General features: G+C 35.6%; 1 protein-coding gene across 7 annotated transcripts in view; it reads left to right on the top strand.

The window, feature by feature from the left end:
* The window catches only part of STK39 (serine/threonine kinase 39), a 90008-nt gene that overhangs the window by 62474 nt on the left and 9021 nt on the right, over nt 1-18513 (top strand). For 3 of the 7 annotated variants that reach the window (XR_016468251.1, XM_090143954.1, XM_090143955.1), the window contains exons 14-16: nt 3830-3882; nt 5806-5874; nt 10264-10404. Coding sequence is in view for 5 of the 7 variants with exons in the window: in XM_090143954.1 (XP_090000080.1) it covers nt 3830-3882; nt 5806-5874; nt 10264-10404 (263 nt within the window). In the remaining 2 variants the exon portion in view is untranslated. Of the gene's footprint in view, nt 1-3829; nt 3883-5805; nt 5875-5997; nt 6266-10263; nt 10405-18513 lie in introns of those variants that run through there. The other 4 variants (XR_016468252.1, XM_031599528.2, XM_090143956.1 and 1 more) reach the window with 2 other exon arrangements.

Raw genomic sequence — 18513 nt, 5'->3', positions numbered from 1 at the left:
CTGTTTTAACAGGCAGGATGGGACTATGCAATGAAGTTGGCTCTTTTTTTTTTTTTTTCCTCTGGTTCTTTGATGAAGAATTACTTCCTAGAAAATTGGAAAACAGCTCTAGCAATCTTTATGTGCACATCAAGTGACCCAAAACTTCACTGTGATTTTTTTCATCAGGAAATATGCTTTTTTTAAGGTCCGAAATTTTAAATTCTAAAATGATGTAACAAGGAAGGTGGCCAACAAAATGTCTTAACATGGCTGATTTGGGTGTTGCTCTTATTTAAAGCAGATCTCTTGAATCAGTCCTGTTGAAGTGACTGCTTAGTTAAAAACAACATATACGAAAAGAATAAGATGCAGTGTGATAAAATGCACAAAAGTATTTAAAACTTACTACTCTTCAAAAGAGATGGGGTGTCTGATAATCAAGGATATGAGTCTATAATGGCACAAAGCAAGAAGCAAATAAGAGGTATTACAAGGGGTGGCAAAAAGGTCTGAGTTTGCAATTTTAAGTAGAAATAGCCGGTTTTCACAAATGCATTAGAAAAACTAGGGAACATTAAGAAATGATGAAGATGATAAAATTATTAATCATGAAGATATAGGTGCCTTTCTTCAAATCCTATTTCTGTTTAGTAGTAATAAAGCCTGTGTGTGCTGCTGCATGATAAGGCTGTAATGGATGTCACTGGGAAAAAAGAACTCCAATGAACAAATGAAATGGTACTTGGAAACTGCATGCAAATAAATCAGCAAGCCCAAACAGTTGTCGCCAAAGAGTCGCAAGGGAACTAGAAGACTAATTTGGAACAACAGTGACTGAGTAGAACCAGAGAAGAGTCTGAAAACTGGAGAAGAGGCCGAACAGCTTTTAGGGGGAGAAATCAAGTGCATCTTCTGTTTGGTAGATAAATATATAATGGAATCAATAATTTATGGAAATCAATAAATGTCTGGAAGATAATGGAACCATAAGCAGAAAAGCTTTTAGCAATTGAATCTTGACAAACTTCCTTTGTTTTATTTCCTGAATGATAGTGTACAATTAAACAGAAAGCAGCAACTAAATTTAAAATAGTTGAGTATAAAAGCGGAGACGGCAAAGTTGGCTTGAATTTTCTTGAGTTTTTACCTTCACTTTAATAAGCAAATTTGACTCATAACTTCTATTTGGGACATTTTGCAATTTAAAAACAAAATAAAACTCACTACCACATTTTCATCTTTCTTTAGGAAACAGTCTGTATCGGGAGCAGCTGGTCTCACATAGCTATGTTGGTCTGTTAGAAAATGAATAATTTTTGTGAGACTTCATAATGACTTGGTGCCTTTTTATGTGGTGAATGTTTTATGGGAGATTTGGGGAAAGGCAATCTGAGAGCCTAATGAACTAGTTTCTAAGTAGTTGTCTGGAAGAGTGCTAAATCTACAGAAGTCCTTCTCAGCTGTGAAAAAAGATACGCAGGCTGGAGCAATTCAGTGTAGCTGCTAATAAGCAAAATTTCCTGATTTCCTTCTGCAGAAGTGTGAAAAAAGTTGTTTTTCCTTTGATTTGTTTCTTCAAAAGTGTATGCAGGAAGAGGGTATGTAAGTCTGAGCCGAGTCCCACATTTAGCCAAAACTGCTTTTTACTTTATTTTATTTTGGAGAAGTAGTCTAAATTTCTGTGAAACTTCCCCTTTTTGGAAAGCAGCAGTTTAATAAGCTTGTTAGATGTGATAAATTTCAGCAGAGGGGAGTGCTGTGCCAAAAGGGAGCTCAGAGATGGGTCATATGTGGCTTGCTTCTAGACAGAAAGCCATCCAGGGCTTTTGGAAGGGGGGGGGGGAGGGGCTGGAGAATTGAGATTCATACTTATTCTTTGTTGAATAAAAATAGACTAAGTGCGTAATTCCATATAATGGCAGCAGATTTTTACAACAGAAGTAAATGAGCCTAGTAAATCTGTACAGGTCTAGCTGCATTATCCATAGCTTTGTATTAACACATTTAAACTCCCGTAGCTTTTTAGGATAGAATTTTGGGAACCTGAAACTCCTTCAGCTTTGAAGCATTCAGTATGTTCAGTAAATGAGTACTCTTCATTTTAAACACTGCATGTGGCATACTTATTTTTCAGGCTTTCCTATATTGCTTTTGTCTATGTTGCCAATCACTGGTTTTTGTTTTCCTGCATGTTGCTGTTTTTTTGACTCTAATATTTTTGTAAGTATTTAGCAAGTGATAATAGCTCTTAAGGCACAGCTGGGTATGGCTGCCTATTGGATTTAGTTTTCCCACAGCAAGACTTCATGGCCTGGTATGCTGAAATCTGAGCTTGCTTACAGTTCTCCTCCTTGCTGGGGAGAAGAATAATGGACTGCAAAATGCATTCTGTTGCTATTAGCTTTTCAAGTGGATTTAGCAATTCATTGGAAAAAGCATGATACAGCAATTAAGTTCATCCCTATGCTCAGTCAGATTGCCATTTCCAAAAACAAGATGGATGTCTGTTTAGTGAAGAGGCTAATGTTTTGTAGATGGTAGAAATTATTAACTAAAATTGAAATGGAAAATATGCAAAAGATGGTGGTTTGGAGCACAATATAAGATTATAAAGGAATTCTTTCAGTTGGGTAGTAAGTCCCTTATGGCTGTGTCACGTGCTTAACTGTTTAAAGTGCTCTCAGGAGCAAAGATGAAGGCAGAAAACCTTTGGTTTTCATGCTGTGCTGCTTATTTTATATGTATTAAGAACCTCCCTGTTGAGACAATGGTGGTCAGTATGTGAAGTTATTCATTTCAGAACAGCTTTATGGACGCTATGCATCAAAAACTGCTTTTCAGTCTCTTAAGTGAGCTTCTCTCTGTGTATTTGATTTCCAATAGAGGGCTTTAAAAACAAGTGAATATTTTGTTATTCTTGGAGTAGGGTGATACGTGCTATTCAGACTATACTGAACTGTTAGAGCCAGTATAGCAGAGTGTCTCTTGAAGACGGAAAGGATTCTGTTTCATCTTTTAGGTTCTCCAGACATTTTTCAGACTAAGATCTTTCTGTTGATTTTCACCAAAATATTGCCATGAAAATGTGGTGAATCCTCCTGTCAGGATGTGTTGGGAGAATAGTATTTCTCAAGTTGAGGAAAGTCCTTGTTACAAAAATGTGGTTACCAATGCCATTTGTATTGTCTAGATAGAGGGCCTGAGTAGTTGTCACTAAAACTAGTCTGTTATTTTTTTATGCTATGTCCTATGCTAATTTCATATAGTTTCACCATTAAACAGAAGAGATTATCATGAATATGAGTCATTAGGTGAAAAACAGCAGAAACCTAGCAATTCTAAGTAGCGTAGGTGGATGTAAAAGTTATTGAGCATCTCCTTCAGACAATATCAAAGATGAGATTATCAGCAACTATTGCTGTTCTGCCTGATCTGGGGTGGGAACAGCAGCAGGCAAGGACCTGGCCCTTGGACACAGCGACTGTTGTGGCCAAAATTTATATCCAGCTGCAAAGCTAAATGATCTCCTGGCTAGGCTCAAGCAACTATTTGCATCTGTTTTTACTAATCATGATTCTTTGTAAAACAACAACAACAACAAAACAAAAATACAACAACAACAACAAAACCAATGGTATTTTCTAATATATTTTAAAAAATAATTACATTTATGTGGCTTTTAGCCTTTTTTTTTTTTTTTAAAGTTTCTTAGATGTGCCTGCCAGTTGAGCATAAAACTATGTACTCCTCACATATTTAAAAGCAATTCACTTACAAAGCTGAAAATTGTTAGTTTGAATAAGCTTTTCTTCATTAAATTTTAATGTATGCACTGAATGTTTTTCAGAAACTCCAGAAAAGAACTTAATGATATACGTTTTGAGTTTACTCCAGGCAGAGGTAAGGCTCTTTCAATTGAATTATTTGTTTATTGTTCAGAAGGATTTTTCAGAAACTGATTTGTACTTCTGGTTAATATAAACTATCTCTCTGAAATGTTCCCTATGCAGAGCTTCATACTGGACTTAACTTGAACAAGAACATGAGATGTGTGTAAATTCTAGTAGCTAGGTTGCATAATGTATTGTGTACGTTAGATTTTCTCTACAGTATACTTTTATCAATTTTATGTCTTACCCAAGTGATCTATGTGCTCTGTAAGATCTTGTATCATTATATTTATGGCTTTGGGATTTTTATTTTTTTTTTACATTTGGAGAACATAACAAGAAATGGCATATGGTAGCTATGAAAATATATATATGGTGATAGTGGTAACATTTGAGTTTCTTTGTCCTATGTAATAAAAAGTTCTGTTAAAAAGTATGAGGTATACACCATTTTTCAGATGTCTTCAATTGGCAGTTGAATTGCATTTGTAGCTTACGTCTCATCAGAAATAAATTCTGGCATTGAAACGTAGGATACCATTTGTAGAAGCTTGTGGAACTCTGGCTTTCCAGTGCTAAGAGTTTTAAGAAGCCATAAAATTTATTTTTATTTGAAGGATACTGGGTATTACTGCAATAAAATATGCAAGCGGATGATATGTTGAGAAAGAAGGTATCATCCTTGTAACATAGCAACCCTTTAAGCTGTGAACATATTTCATTTTTTTTTTTTCAGAAGTCAATATACGCTATACTTAGAATAGTCTTTACAAAGAGCTTCCACTTAAAAAAAAAAAAAAAAAAAAAAAAAAGTCCAAATTGGAACAGGTATCTTTTTTTTTTTACCGTATGTCATATTATCTATCTTATGCAGTAGTTTTGTGGGTATATTCTGTTGTCTACTTGCATTTCTCATGAATTTTGATAATGAGTAATAATGAGAAATTTCTTAGTTGGGCACAGAGCATCCTGATTTAGTCACCGTTGAAAGAATTACTTAAATACTCACTAAGCAATTACGTAAGCTATGCAAAAATTTGTATTTGGTTGAAAAATGCAGGATATATCATAAAAATACTTGAGGACTATTCCTAATAGTTACTGAGATAGCCAGTATTCTCACCCTCAAATCTCTACAGAAATTCTAACTCACTCAGTGATGCTGTTTTTTCGTCTGTGTTTTACTTGAGGAGATTATGTAAGTGCTCAGCTGCCTCAAAACGTGGACTCCATGTAGACATTTTGCATTAATGTCATGTGCAGTTGAGACCTTGGTGGAACATAGACTTGTTCCTGCTGTTTCCCACTTACTTTAAGCCTTCCAAATTCTTTTTGCAATAATTATCCAGTAACCGTTAGTAGGCATAGAGACTTGGGAATTAAGCTACTCAGTTACAGCAGTCAACATCCATCCAAAGCTCTGAATCTTCTGGGTCACCATTCGTAAAGCCTGTTCTGAGCTCAGAGCTCAAAGAAAATAATGACTGTATATAACTCCCTTACCCCACTGATAACAAATAAGAAAACCTGATATTACACTTCTCAATCTAGATATACAGTAGAGAAGATGGAGGTACAAGTGAAGATGCCACAACAGTTTATTTTCTTGGTTGTGAAAATACTGAAATTGTAAACCACGTAAGAGTACCTATTTAAATAATAGAGAAGAAATGCTAGTGACCTGGAAAGGTCTGTACGGTATTTGTAATGAATAAAATCATCACATCATTTTGCTGTGTAGAGGCTGCTAAGTTAATTATCTTGTAAAATTGTGGTCCTTTTTTTCTCCCTCCTAATGAACAATAACATTGAATTCAAGCCTGTGACTTATGGGTGTTTTGAAACTAAAATATATTTTTGTTATATTGCTTTGGGTGATTGGTACTTTTTGTTGTTTTTCTGGATTCTCATACTTACTTCACTTTTTGGACAGACACAGCAGATGGTGTTTCTCAGGAGCTGTTCTCTGCAGGCCTGGTTGATGGCCACGATGTAGTTATAGGTAAATTACATTTTTCTTTTCAATTATGCTCTTGTGACAAGTTTGTGTTAAATGAATGTGAAAAATGTATTCTCTGTTGTTGGTTGTTACAAAATTTTCTTTGTCCTAATTTTGCTTCCATAGTTTGTTCAACAAACCAGTTTTGATACCGGTCAAAGAATTGTGTTTTGGAAGTTGGATCTTTTCACTGATTTAAAAGGGGTAATAGAACAAATCTCCTGTAGGACCATTTAGAATGCAATGATTGATCATTTCTACACTAACTTAATTTTTTTGTTTAACAATAAAATGATTTTGGAGTGGGATTATTCAAAGTATGCTTTAGCAACCCTGAAATTAGTAAGTATCATGTAGAGTTCGTAGAAGTAGAAGCAAACCAGAATTCAGAATCTGGGGGGAAACTGTGTTTAAAGATAATTGGAAATGTTTTCTGGCAGTTGAGAGGAAAGATACTTCTGTATTTTTCTATTCTGTGTTTCAGTGATTTTTTTATTTTTTAATGCAATTCACTGTCTGATAAATATGATTAATTTCTTAAGTATTCCTTTCCCTGCAGTTGCAATTCTTCTTGTGGTTGTTCAGTGCCACTAGAAATATAGTTGCCAAAGTCAGGGCATTTTAGTAAATGTTAAGCACGTGAGAGCTGGAGAAATACCAGTAGCTTGATCTTTGTGTTGCAGTTGTAAAAGTTCCTATCAGTTGGTTTAGATATCTTTACCAAACAAATCTGTGAATTCTAAAAACAAACCAACTCCTTAAATAAATAATAATAATAAAAAAGCAACTTTCTGCAGCATTGGATTATGCAGACAAAGATTTGAAAGACCTGGCCACATCTGTTTACAAGAAATTGAGCACATTTTGACCTGTCACCTCCACTATAGCAGTACAGTCCTGAAAAATATTTCACTTTCTTAGTTTAAAGCAGTAAGTCATATAAAAGAACAGATGGTGCTGAAAATGCAAATCCTCTTACAAAACTCATTTTCTTTGTAAAATGATTTTGCTACCTTGTTCACTCCAAATTAAAAGGTTTATAATCTTCTTGACTATGAATAGTGGAGATGAGTTTGGTTAACCTTCTTCACCAGAAGATCTGATTCTTACAGGCTGAAAGCAGCTGACAAATTATCTCTCACTTTTCAACAGAACCATGCAGAAATTCAGCCTCTATAATATGAATCACAGAATAACAGAAATCACAGAAACACCAGGGTTGGAAAAGACCTACAAGATCATCCAGTCCAACCATCCACCTATCACCAATAGTTCTCACTAAACCATATCCCTCAACACAAAATCCAAACATTCCTTGAACACCTCCAGGGTCAGTGACTCCACCACCTCCCTGGGCAGCTCATTCCAGTGTCTGATCAGTCTTTCAGAAAAGTAGTATTTCCTAATGTCCAGCCTAAATCTCCCCTGGCACAGCTTGAAGCCATTCCCTCTAGTTCTATCACTAGTTGCACAAGAAATGAAAACAGATTTCTAAGTTAGCCTTGTGGAAGTTGTTCCTGTAGTTCCTTTAAAAAAAAAAAAAAAAAAAAAAAAAAAAAAAAAAAAGTTGAGACATATAGAAACTGTGATTAAAAAAAAAAAAAATGTGAAAATACCCATGTCTATTTTGAACTTAACAATTTATTGGCATAACAGCTGATTTTCTGAATGCATACTTGAACCAGAGTCAGCAAAAGCTGCTGTGAAAGGTATGGCCATATGTGAGCTGAAGCTGTTAGTAGGGACCAGTTGATATGCAGGTTTTATGGAACTCACTGCTTAGCATCAACACAATTCACCTTCTGAGTCCTGCTGGATTCGCTTCACTTAACACAGGCATCCTAGGAAGATTTCCATTCTGATAAGCAATAAGTGCAACTACCTGTTCTGTGGACATGTAAAAATCCCATCTTGCATGCTCAGTTCTCACTACAATTGACTGGTTTCTATTCTTATTGACAGTAGCATTGTTTCACAGGAGGTCCCTAGATCAAGGGAATCAGTACAAAAAATTTAGTTTAAAGAAGACTGGATTTTGAATTGGCCAGGGGGGAATGAGTCTTGGTGGCTATATTTAGACATCTACTTGATGAGGTATTTTTATGCAGCTCTGAAACAGCTGTTAAATCATGTGAAAGATCTGTAATATTTTCAGAATGTTTTCAGATGAAATGTCTATGAATGTGCAATATATGTGTATTAGATAGTAAACCTTCGCATAGTAATGCTTTGTTTGGATTTTTTTTTATGCCATAAAGGAAAGTCTAATCATATAAACACTCAGTTCTGTTGGAAATCACATAGTTGCGTTCCTGCTTCACTGTTGTGTATGTAATTTCATCTAAGCTGTAGATCTTCTGGATGCAATCTGTAAATTCCAGAATCTAAAGGGAGCTGTCTATAGCTATTTAGAGGGGAAAAAATGCTTCTTCCCAAACAAAACTTAAATAAAAGCTCCTGTAGATTTGCAGTCAAGAAACGTGCAGTTGTTTTTCGCTATATTAATGTAACTTTAATTTTAGAAGTTTTTGTCAACAAGTATCTGTGAATACCTCAAGAATCATGGAAGATGTACCTTCACATTTAAATACATCAAACATTACCTACTGGCAAGTTGATATCTGCCTTTTGTCTTCGGATCCAGACCCCATTACCACCAACACTTGGTAACTATAGAAGCAGCTTTCAGTAAGGCAAATCAAAAGCTCCCTGTTTGAAAGGTCTAGTATGTTTGGAAGAAGCAGCTGAAAAAGGAATAGATCATATTTTGAAATGAGATCATATTTTGATTATAGCAAGTATTTTTGCCAACATCTTATATATTTGCAATTACAATAAATGCCATATTTGGTGGGGTTTTTTTTGTTGTTTTTTTGGGTTTTTTTTTTTTTTTTTTTTTTTTTTTTTGGTTAGTTGGATTTGTGTGTGAATTTTTATTTGATGTGGTAAGTAGACAGGACTAATACCAGCATCTAGAATAAAAAGGCAACGGCTCTAGATCACTAAGCTGACCACAAATGCAAAGAATGTCTATCAGGCCAAATCCAGAATGAATGGTTTCAAGAGTTGTTAAATAGTAAATAATATTAATGGAGAGTATCGAAGGACTTGAAATTGAAACATCTGATTGTCTTACAGTGTCCTATGTGCTGAGCTGAACTTCCATACTTCAATGAGAAACTGAAAAAGCAGAAGCAGAATTTATTAGTATACTGTCTGTAACAGAATCTTAACCCACAGTGACACTGATAATCAAATTCATAGAAACTATCACAAAGTTGCTCAGTGTGTCCTTGCTCTTATTGTGCTTTTGTATTAGATTAATCCTCTTTGAAACTGAATGAATGAATGCCTTTTGATCAACTAATTCCAGCATATTTTCTGATTACGGTAAAATAAGGCTGTGCTGCATAAATTGAAAATGTATTGTGTAAATATATAGCTTTGCAAAGGGCAGTAGTATTGCTAAGGGTACACAAACTGGTTTAGCACTACCACTTGAGGCAGCATAGGTTTGCCATTTAATATCAATCATGGTTTGAGATCAGAACATTTGATTTTTATGATCTTTGGGGAAGTTTACTAGAAACTTTTTTTTCCTTGTGTCAGTTGTTCAAAAAGAATGAAATAACTGATTTTTTTTAGTTGTGTATCACATTTTATATATTCTAAAGCTTGATGTACTCATAAACTTACTAATGAGAAAATGCCCTAACAGACTGTAAAAATTCATTTCAAGCATAGACTAAATAATTTGTGTTTACTTTCGAATTCATTACCCAGAAAAAAAATGTACATACAACAGAAATTGTGCTGCTTTTTAAGGCATTATGTAGAAACTCTTGTGCCTTCAGTGTGTGCACATAGCTGTGTTTCTCTTTAGCAAGAGATGTACATGCAGTAGTGATAGGAGAATCTCTCTAAAATCCCCGGAGCTTACCTAGGGACTTAAATATTTCAACACATCTGGCTCATTTAGAGCTAATGCATTGAAGAGTGACTCATAATGACTAGACTGTTGGGAGTTCTGGAGGTTTGAGATACACCCTCAGGTAATCAAGCTTTGCATCTAATTGCTCCTTAGATGTTATTTTAGCTATATATGTCCCGTGTAAAAGGTGCATTTGAGAAAGTATATTGTGTGAACAAGGCTGGTTTCATGAACATTCCCACCTTACTGAATTTTCTGTGTAACGGAAACTCAGATGTTCAGGATGGAAAAGAACACTGGGTAAATAGCAGCTGCTGCTGCAATGGCCTTAGTGGCTGAGCTATGACATGACATAAATGCATAAGAAGTTGTCAGTGTAACCAAATTAATCTGTACACACATTATTGGAAATGTGTTCATCTTAAAGGTACAATCAAATAATAATTTTTCATTACTTTCAGGGGAAAAAAAGGTGGATTTGGTAGCTGCTTTCAGAGAAGGCTTCTTTTTTTTCAGCACCCAGTCAAGCAGTTCCCAGTTTGTGAGGAACAAATTCATCTGTTTTTCAGTGGGATTAGTTTGGATTCTGCCTGATACAGCAGGTGATAAACTTAAACCTAAAACGTTCCCTATTCTCTCATAGGTCTGAGTTGTGGTTTTAAGGTCTTTCATTTGTTTCTTTTTTCTTATTAAAAAAAAAAAAAAGGCAGCTGTGAATTTGAGTCAGAACTTGCTAAGACAGCAGTGTAAGTTATGTTCCCCTTTTCAACAGTAATTTAGTTATTGCTGTTTGTTTTCTTGGCATTCACTTCTCCTGCAGGTAGTTAGTATGTCAAAATAAGGATTTAAAGATGTACTTAAAACTAGAGATACTCCATTTCAAAACCTAATTCCTGAAATCAAGGCTTTTCTATGTGTATTTTTTGTTGTTTCAAGTTTCAGACAAGGTATTGAAGTAGCCTGACTGCCATTTCATCATCTTAATAATTTTGTCAGAACAAAATCTATAATTAATTTTCTATAATTCATAACAGAACTCAGAAAAGGAGAGATGTGAACATCTGATGAAGAGAGGAGATTACCAAGTGATAATATGCATGGCAGAATGTGACCTGCTTTATTTCTGTACAGACCCACATTTCATTTCTAATCTGGCACGATAAAGATACTTGTTGAGCTGGCTTTGATATTTTGACAGCTGTTTAAGAGGCAGCAAAACCTTTGTCTAAAAGCCAGCACTTGCTTTCTGTGTTCAGTCACTGGTAATGACTCATTCTCTTGTATAGGAAATTTATGAGGTTGATATACCGTAATATCTCAGGCTTGTTAAACATTCTTACTAGCAGTGTTGGGCAGCAGATCTAAATTTTTGTTTCAGATGTTAAATTGAGACTGCACTGTGGCTTAGAAAACTCAGGTTTATCAAAACACTTTTCTTCAAAATGAAGGGGAAATTATGATTGTATATTCATACTTAAGCCCTCTGAATTCTTCTAGGTATTGTCTACCTCCATTAAATGCATGTGTAATCTCACTCTGGAATACATAAGAATTTAAATACTCAGATATGTTCTACATATCTTTTTATGACACTATTTTAAATGTGCAGTAGTTTGACTAAGACTTCTTCACACACTATGGGAGAACAAAAAAATATCCTGAAAACTCAGTCTTCCATTTTTTATAAGCTTCTAGGAAATGGTATCATTTGCCAGTTAGAGTTGTATTTTAATTTAATAAAAAGTATCATATTTTCAGATTTTTTTCTTGGCAGGAGATCTAAAAGTGTTGAATTGTAATACTTTGCCTTAGGATCAGAAGTGGATACTAAATAATTGAGAACTTGGGTGTTTGATAATCATGTGCTACTGGAATTGAAATAGGTATGTTTCTAGTATTAAAATTATTTCTTCTTCCATCTCAGTGTAGTGCTTCTGCTTCATAAAATACATTCTTTCAATTGGGTGGGTATTTTTCAGTCAAGTTATCTGTGCAAGGCAAGCAGTGCCTCAGTGTGCACAGTGTGACCTGCGGATCCTACTCCATTTAAATCCCCTCAAGAGGAACTATGCTTCTCACACACCAGGCATATTACGCACAGTTAAGGAGCTGAGTATGCAAGTCAGGTTTTTGCAAAGTAACTGCCGAGTACTGACAGAGAGAGGTTGTGGATGCCCCGTCCCTGGAGGTGTTCAAGGCCAGATTGGATGGGGCCCTGGGCAGCCTGGTCTAGTATTAAATGTGGAGGTTGGTGGCCCTGCATGTGGCAGGGGGGTTGCAGATTCATGATCCTTGAGGTCCCTTCCAACCCTGGCCATTCTGTGATTCTGTTATCTAGAAAACATCTAGTATATTTTCTCACTCCTCAGTTTTCCAGTTTTTGTCTGTGACCTCTGGGTATTAATTCTCCATGTTAGTGGATAGTAAGGTGAAGGGCTTTGAGAGCTTTTCTTATTACAGCTCATTATTGTTGTGGTTTGAGGGAGGATAAATATTTAAGAGCTTGATTTGTTCTTAAAAGTCAGTCAGGAGTATATGCCCCTGATGCCTCTTCCATGCCTTTGCCTCTTCTGCTCTTGACTAACATGGCATAGCTGGTTATTAGCCAAAGCTTTGGTCTCAGTTCTCTTCTAGCCCTTGGAAGAGGACACACTGGTGTCAAACTACTAGTTAAATGTCCTTAAAAAGTATTTTGAAAGATGTTGAATAAGTTTAACCTTTTGCCTGCTACTTCACACATGCAAGAAAACTTGCATTCCTGGTTTCTACTGTGTCTGCTGTACTGGGACTTAGAAACCATGTGAACCTCAGGGCTCAAGTGGTTTTAATAATCACTTTAAGCTGTGGGAATTGCTGACTGCCATGTAATTGCAGTCCTGTTCATAAAGATACGAAAGGAGATCTTTTCAGTTTTCCACTGTTCAAGTGGGAACTTTGTTTGCCCCTCTGTTATTTTGTTGATGAATGCTGTTCTCCTGCAACTGTGTTTTCTGACTGTAAAGCTGCAAATCAAAATCTTGGATATTAAAGGATCAAATTTGAAATGGAATAAATCATTTCCACTGTCTTTATATCTCCCAATTCAGCAAAGAGAATTCAGACAAATTTGTGAGCCTTAATCTTCCTTTGATAAATTCCTAATGACAGCCTCTTCATAAATAATACATTTCTAAATGTTTTTAATGTTTCTCCCTTATCAGCATCCAATAGCATCCTCAGAAAATAGAAGCCAAGCTTGCTCTTGATTTCTCTATTTTGTTTCATTTCTTTCTTATGAGAATCATGTCTAGCTCCTTGCAGTCCTCTAGCAATAAACACTTGTTAAGCTAGCTGTCACAGATCTCAAAATGCTTTAATATTTCCCTTGCTACTGTTCTCAAGCAACATAAACAAAAGAGATTTTGACTAGCATCCCGAATGGATGAATTAATAGAAACATTCCCACTTATAAAACCTTTCTGACCTCTTTGGAAAGATTTTTAATCTTTCATGCAGTTTGTAAGCTATTGAAAAACACTAGATAGTAATAATCAAGATATCTGGAGGAATCGTTACCAAAAAGCTATACAGGTTGATTGCTACAATTGTTTGCGTAATATACTATAATCCAATGCTGGCTAGGTTTCAAAGCTTGGTTTTGATTTGGTTCTGATCTTGCAAATGCATGAAAATCACTGTGCAGTGTGAAATACAAATGAGTATTTAGATTGCAGTGGCTGTCTTGCAATAAGTGAAACTGCCTCATGAGTATGCATCATAAATTCAGCTCTTTGGAGAAAAGCTCTAATTTGTCACTCAGACTTCCTGCTTCTTGAGACCTGCACAGGAAGATACAGCATTAATCCTCAAATAGGTAGACTCCCAAGGCAGTTATTAAGTAGAACTCGTATATCGAATGGGAATCGCAAAATAAACCCCTGCATCTGGGGGAGAGGTAATATTTGGAACAGTCAGGGGAGAGCCAATAAATCTGTGGCGCTTTGAGTTTGGCCTTTCTAATAGCAATACATCTGGATGAAGTAGGGAGCAGCTGAAGGTGGCTGCTTCTTGCTATTTCTTACAGACTGTATTTTGGACTACATATAAACAATTTTACTTTTTTTTTTTACATTTATTAAACACAGTTTTTAATTTTCTCAGTTTTTTTAGCATCAGTAATTTTGTACCTGAATAATGTTTGCTTTTCCTTGTATCTGAATATATATGCAATAGCTCTCCAAATTGTCAAAGCTAGTGTCAGAAGTTCCCCATCCATTTTTCATCAAGTGGAAAAGTATGCAAATCATTATCGTTTTGAGAGCCTCGCTGAAATATTGTCTCAGACACTGGATGCTACTTGTGTCTGTGTTTATGCCAGATGGCCCTGGCTCATTTGGCTGCACTGGCATTGTACAGGAAATGGTTCTACTGTATTCATATAGCTTTATTTACTGTCTCATTAATTTTAACTTTTTCAGAAGTTTTCCCTATTCTGAAGCCATTAGGGTTAGATTTCATGCTGTGTTAAGAATTCTAAATAACCAGGCAGGCTCCTGTCACATTAGAGAAACAGCTATTTGAGACTGCCTCACGTATGCTCAGTCTGTTATGGATATTTTTTTGTGATCTTGAAGATGGCATTTTTTTCTGTTACATTGGCTTGTATTGATCACTTATTTAAAAATTATCACTAATGTCAGCTGAAAATGTGCAGTAGGGAGTGTTTTGTAGTATATGCTAAATAAATGTACGTGCTTGAGGACACTGGCTATGAGGGCTTTTTATTTATTACACCTGCAATTAGCTGTCTGTGTTGTGTATTTATATGCTGGTTTTGACCTTTTTATCCTACTGTATGCTCCACAAGTACAGACACTTACTCTGACAGAGTGACACAACCATTTGTCTCTGAACAAAACCTGCAAGAGAACCTAGAATGATTTGTGGTGCAGGGGTTGATTATATGTCCTTCAGAAGCCTTCTGAAGCAAGCTGAACAGCACCTCATTTATTGCTGTAAACAACAAAAGCCTATTGTGCTAACTGCTGCTAACATTTGAAGAGGGTATTTGCTCTAAGATGTGATTTGAAGTGTGCTCTATTTACTTGCAGGTTTTGCTGGCAAAGGTTCTTCCATCACTGCTTGATTCTGTTGTACAGTTATCTTGTCCATGTTTCTTCTGACTTGTATAGTAGTATGGCCAGAACGTCTCAAGAATACTCTTCCCAAAATAAAATGTTGGATCTAGTATATTCAGGCCCCATGGAAGCAGCGAATTCATGACAAGTTTTTCAAATTGTCAGTTAGTGCTAATTGCAGACTACAGTGATAATCTGCTATCAATTTCAGAAGTACAGTATCCAAGCCATGACTTCAGAGTATTTCAATGAAAATGGCTTTGTCAATTTGAACTGCAGTTTTACTTATCATAGAGATGAGGTGTCAAGTAAAATCCAGAGATGTGTTTTAAAATGTCCCCACTTTTCAAATAGCTTAAGCATCAGTGAAGAGAATGATTCCTCCCTCCTCAGTGCCACAGTCCTCTGTAAAAACTCCTAAGGTAAACCTGTTCTCACCTGATAAAGGAGAGCATTACTGTATTAAATTGACTTTGTTCACTAAGTTGCAAAAAAAAAAAATTGTTGAGAGCATGGAGAAGGAGAGGGGAGGGGAGAGAGAGATGGTTACTTTTCTCACTTTTCCATTAGGATTCCAATAGCATTTGCAGATGTGATTGGATTCATCTGCATTTAGTAACTTTAGGCTCATTTTTTCATATCTAAGGAATATGAGAACTTTTATGTAATCTCGCTGGAAGGGTTAGTGAGTCAACATAGTAAATCGGTTTTCTCAATGAAAAGAGACTAAATTCAGTAGCTGTGGCCACTTAAGAGCAGTACTGCTTACGAGATATTTTTTTCGTTCTTTCTTGATACAACCAGTAATTCTGAACAGGGCTGAATAGTAGGAGCAGCTGCTTGTATGTGGGAACATTGTTTATTGTTGTGAGCATATGTGATAGGAATTTCCAGGTATCTGTCAAGACACAGCATACTTCATCATCCAAATAACAGTCCTAAACTTTTGGAAATAAATATGTAAAAATAGTATTAAATGCAACAAATAGCTTAATTTAATTTCATTTGAAGTTGGCTGAGTATTCTGTTCTGGAGCGTGTTAACTTTCATTTTTGTAACCTTGAGAATGTCACCTTTGTAGTGTAGATGGCATCTCAAACTTTCTGGGCAAGTAACTGGAAACCCTGCAAGCTGGCTGTCAGGAAAGATTTTCAGCTGCTTGGATGGATCCTGCTGCCTGTGCTTTAGGCTCTATTTGTGGAAGAAAATAACTAGACTCAAGATGCCATGGACACCTGCAGTTTTGGCATTATTGCTATTTCTTTGTAGATATTTACATCAGGCACTGAAAGATTCCAGTTATTAGTTGAGTCAACATCTTTAAGCTGTTCATCATTGGGTATGCCTCTACTTACTGAAGTACCTAAAACCATTGGCTTACACTAAGGTGCAAAGGATCATCGTTATCTCTTAAAAAAAAAACACACAAAAACATACTTTTAGTTTCCTGAAATGCAGACTTATGTATCCAGATTCAGACTGTTGGCTGTAATTTGTTGGCCTTGTGTTCTTGGAAAGGACAAGACACCTAGCAAGAAGAAGGCAGGGAGTTAGGAAAGGAACAAGCTACAACAAGACTATGTGGTCTTGCTAGGTAATTATGCATGTTTCATTCTTGGCTGATAGTGATTTGGATTTTCAGATATTGCAGGAGACAGGTTTGGGTCTGTTTTTTTTTTCATTCATGGTGGCTTGATGGAATGGTACTAATTACAATATTCTGGCAAACTCATTTTTCTTGCTATTCTAGAAAAGTCAGAAAATATATAACAATACCAAAAGTCACTAGTGAAACACTCATTTTACTTGAACAATGCTGAATGCATATAATTGAAGTTGAAAAGATATCTCTTTAGGAGACTGCAGGTGTTCCTATTTTTACGTGAATTTTTATTCTAATATTATGGACTCAGTGCAGGTCTTTCTCCTTTTCAAGTGTAGCCTGAAAACATCTGGCATCACTCTCTTAAAATTCTCCTAATCTTCTGTTTGATTAAACACATCTCACTCTAATTGTGGCCTATCAGAGAAAGAAAAATAAAGGGTATTTCATATTCTTCCATGTGATACTTTTCCAGCATTTTACATGTAAAAAGTTTTGGCTTGCATTTGTATTGAAAGTTGAGACAAACACAGAAAACTTTAGACTTTAAATGAGCACTGTTCTTTGAAAAGCAGTTTTTCTTCAAGAATGTCACCCACCTAAATATTACTTCTTTTTGTTATGGATTTTAATAAAGATAAGTAAATAGAATTAACTATTTGCATATATATTTACATTAAGTATTTACATTTATTGTTTATAGTTTCTTATGCAGTTTTTGCTTTGAAGATTTGAATTTCTTCTTGGTGAAGAATCAGCAGGAAGGCGTTAAGCTTTTTAAGATTTTGATGCTACTTGTGAAGACCTAAGTGCATTATGTCCCCTGTGTGATAGTTTATAAAAACACTTGCTGATAAACTGGGCAATACATGCAAATTTAGGAACAGTAATTTTGACTAGAGACTGGTGGCAGTTCTTGCATTCAGGTGCAGCAGCTAGGCAGCATGCTGACTTGGCATAGTTGTCCTGCAGCTGGATGACATTAAGTGAACATCTGCTCCTCTTTAAGGCAAGTGCCCATTTGAAGCTCATCATTTTATAATAGGTGAAGTTAGAAGTCTTTGGACCTGAGAGATTCAAGAACTTATCTCAGTTTGTAGCTCTGTATCTCTATTTTGGTGAAGCCAGCTAACAAAAGCTGGATAATTTCTTTTTTTTTTTTTATTTTAAAGAAATGTTTTATGAAGCCTTGGGTAAGACAGAACTGCTCTTGAATGCATGATCTTATTTAATAGATTTTGAAGACATACAAGCTTGAACATATTGTATTGTGTTTTCGGGAGCTATCAGAGCACAATTTTTTGTAAAATTCTCGTGTAGGTTCTTAAATATTAATTGTAGCAAAAAGCATTATCTGTATTTGCATGTATTTTGCTAGGTAGGAGGTACTGCAATAAAAAATGACTTACTGATTGTGTAAGTGAATTGTGTGATTAAAATAAAAACCATTTGTAATGACTAGAATAAAGAAGATTATTAATAACGAAGCTTTAAAATTGGAAAGACTTTCTATTGTAATGACTGTTGTTGAGTTCATTTAACTGTGAAGATTAATTATTTGTTCTTTCCAAGAAGCGTTCTGTACAGAATGTACCTTGTGATCATTTCTTAAGATTTGTTTTTAGTTTCAAACATCTTTTCAGCTTCAGTTGAATCTGTACATGTCTACAAACAGTACTCTGGGCCATCTATATGATACAGAGAAAATAAGACCCCCAAAATTTTGGTTTGCATTTATTGGCGACAGAACTTATGTTGACATAAACTTGTTTACCTCTGTAAATTCCCTAGCCAAATACTATATTTCCCTACATGAGGCCAAACATAGCCATTCTGCTATGTGCAGTGAATCATACACTACCATGCACTAACGTGAAAACTGTCACTGTAGCATTAGACCCAGTGGAGGAGGTAGGAACCTGAATTTGATGCGTGCTACAAGTCTACGTGTGGCAGTAGTACCTTCAACTTGCACATAGGTTTGCTGCAGT

This window comes from Phasianus colchicus, chromosome 7 (genome assembly GCF_987193195.1).
Source record: "Phasianus colchicus chromosome 7, bPhaCol1.hap1.1, whole genome shotgun sequence".
Taxonomy (NCBI): Eukaryota; Metazoa; Chordata; class Aves; order Galliformes; family Phasianidae; genus Phasianus; species Phasianus colchicus.
The sequence above is the reverse complement of the archived record's forward strand: the minus strand, read 5'-3'. Positions and strand labels throughout refer to the sequence as shown.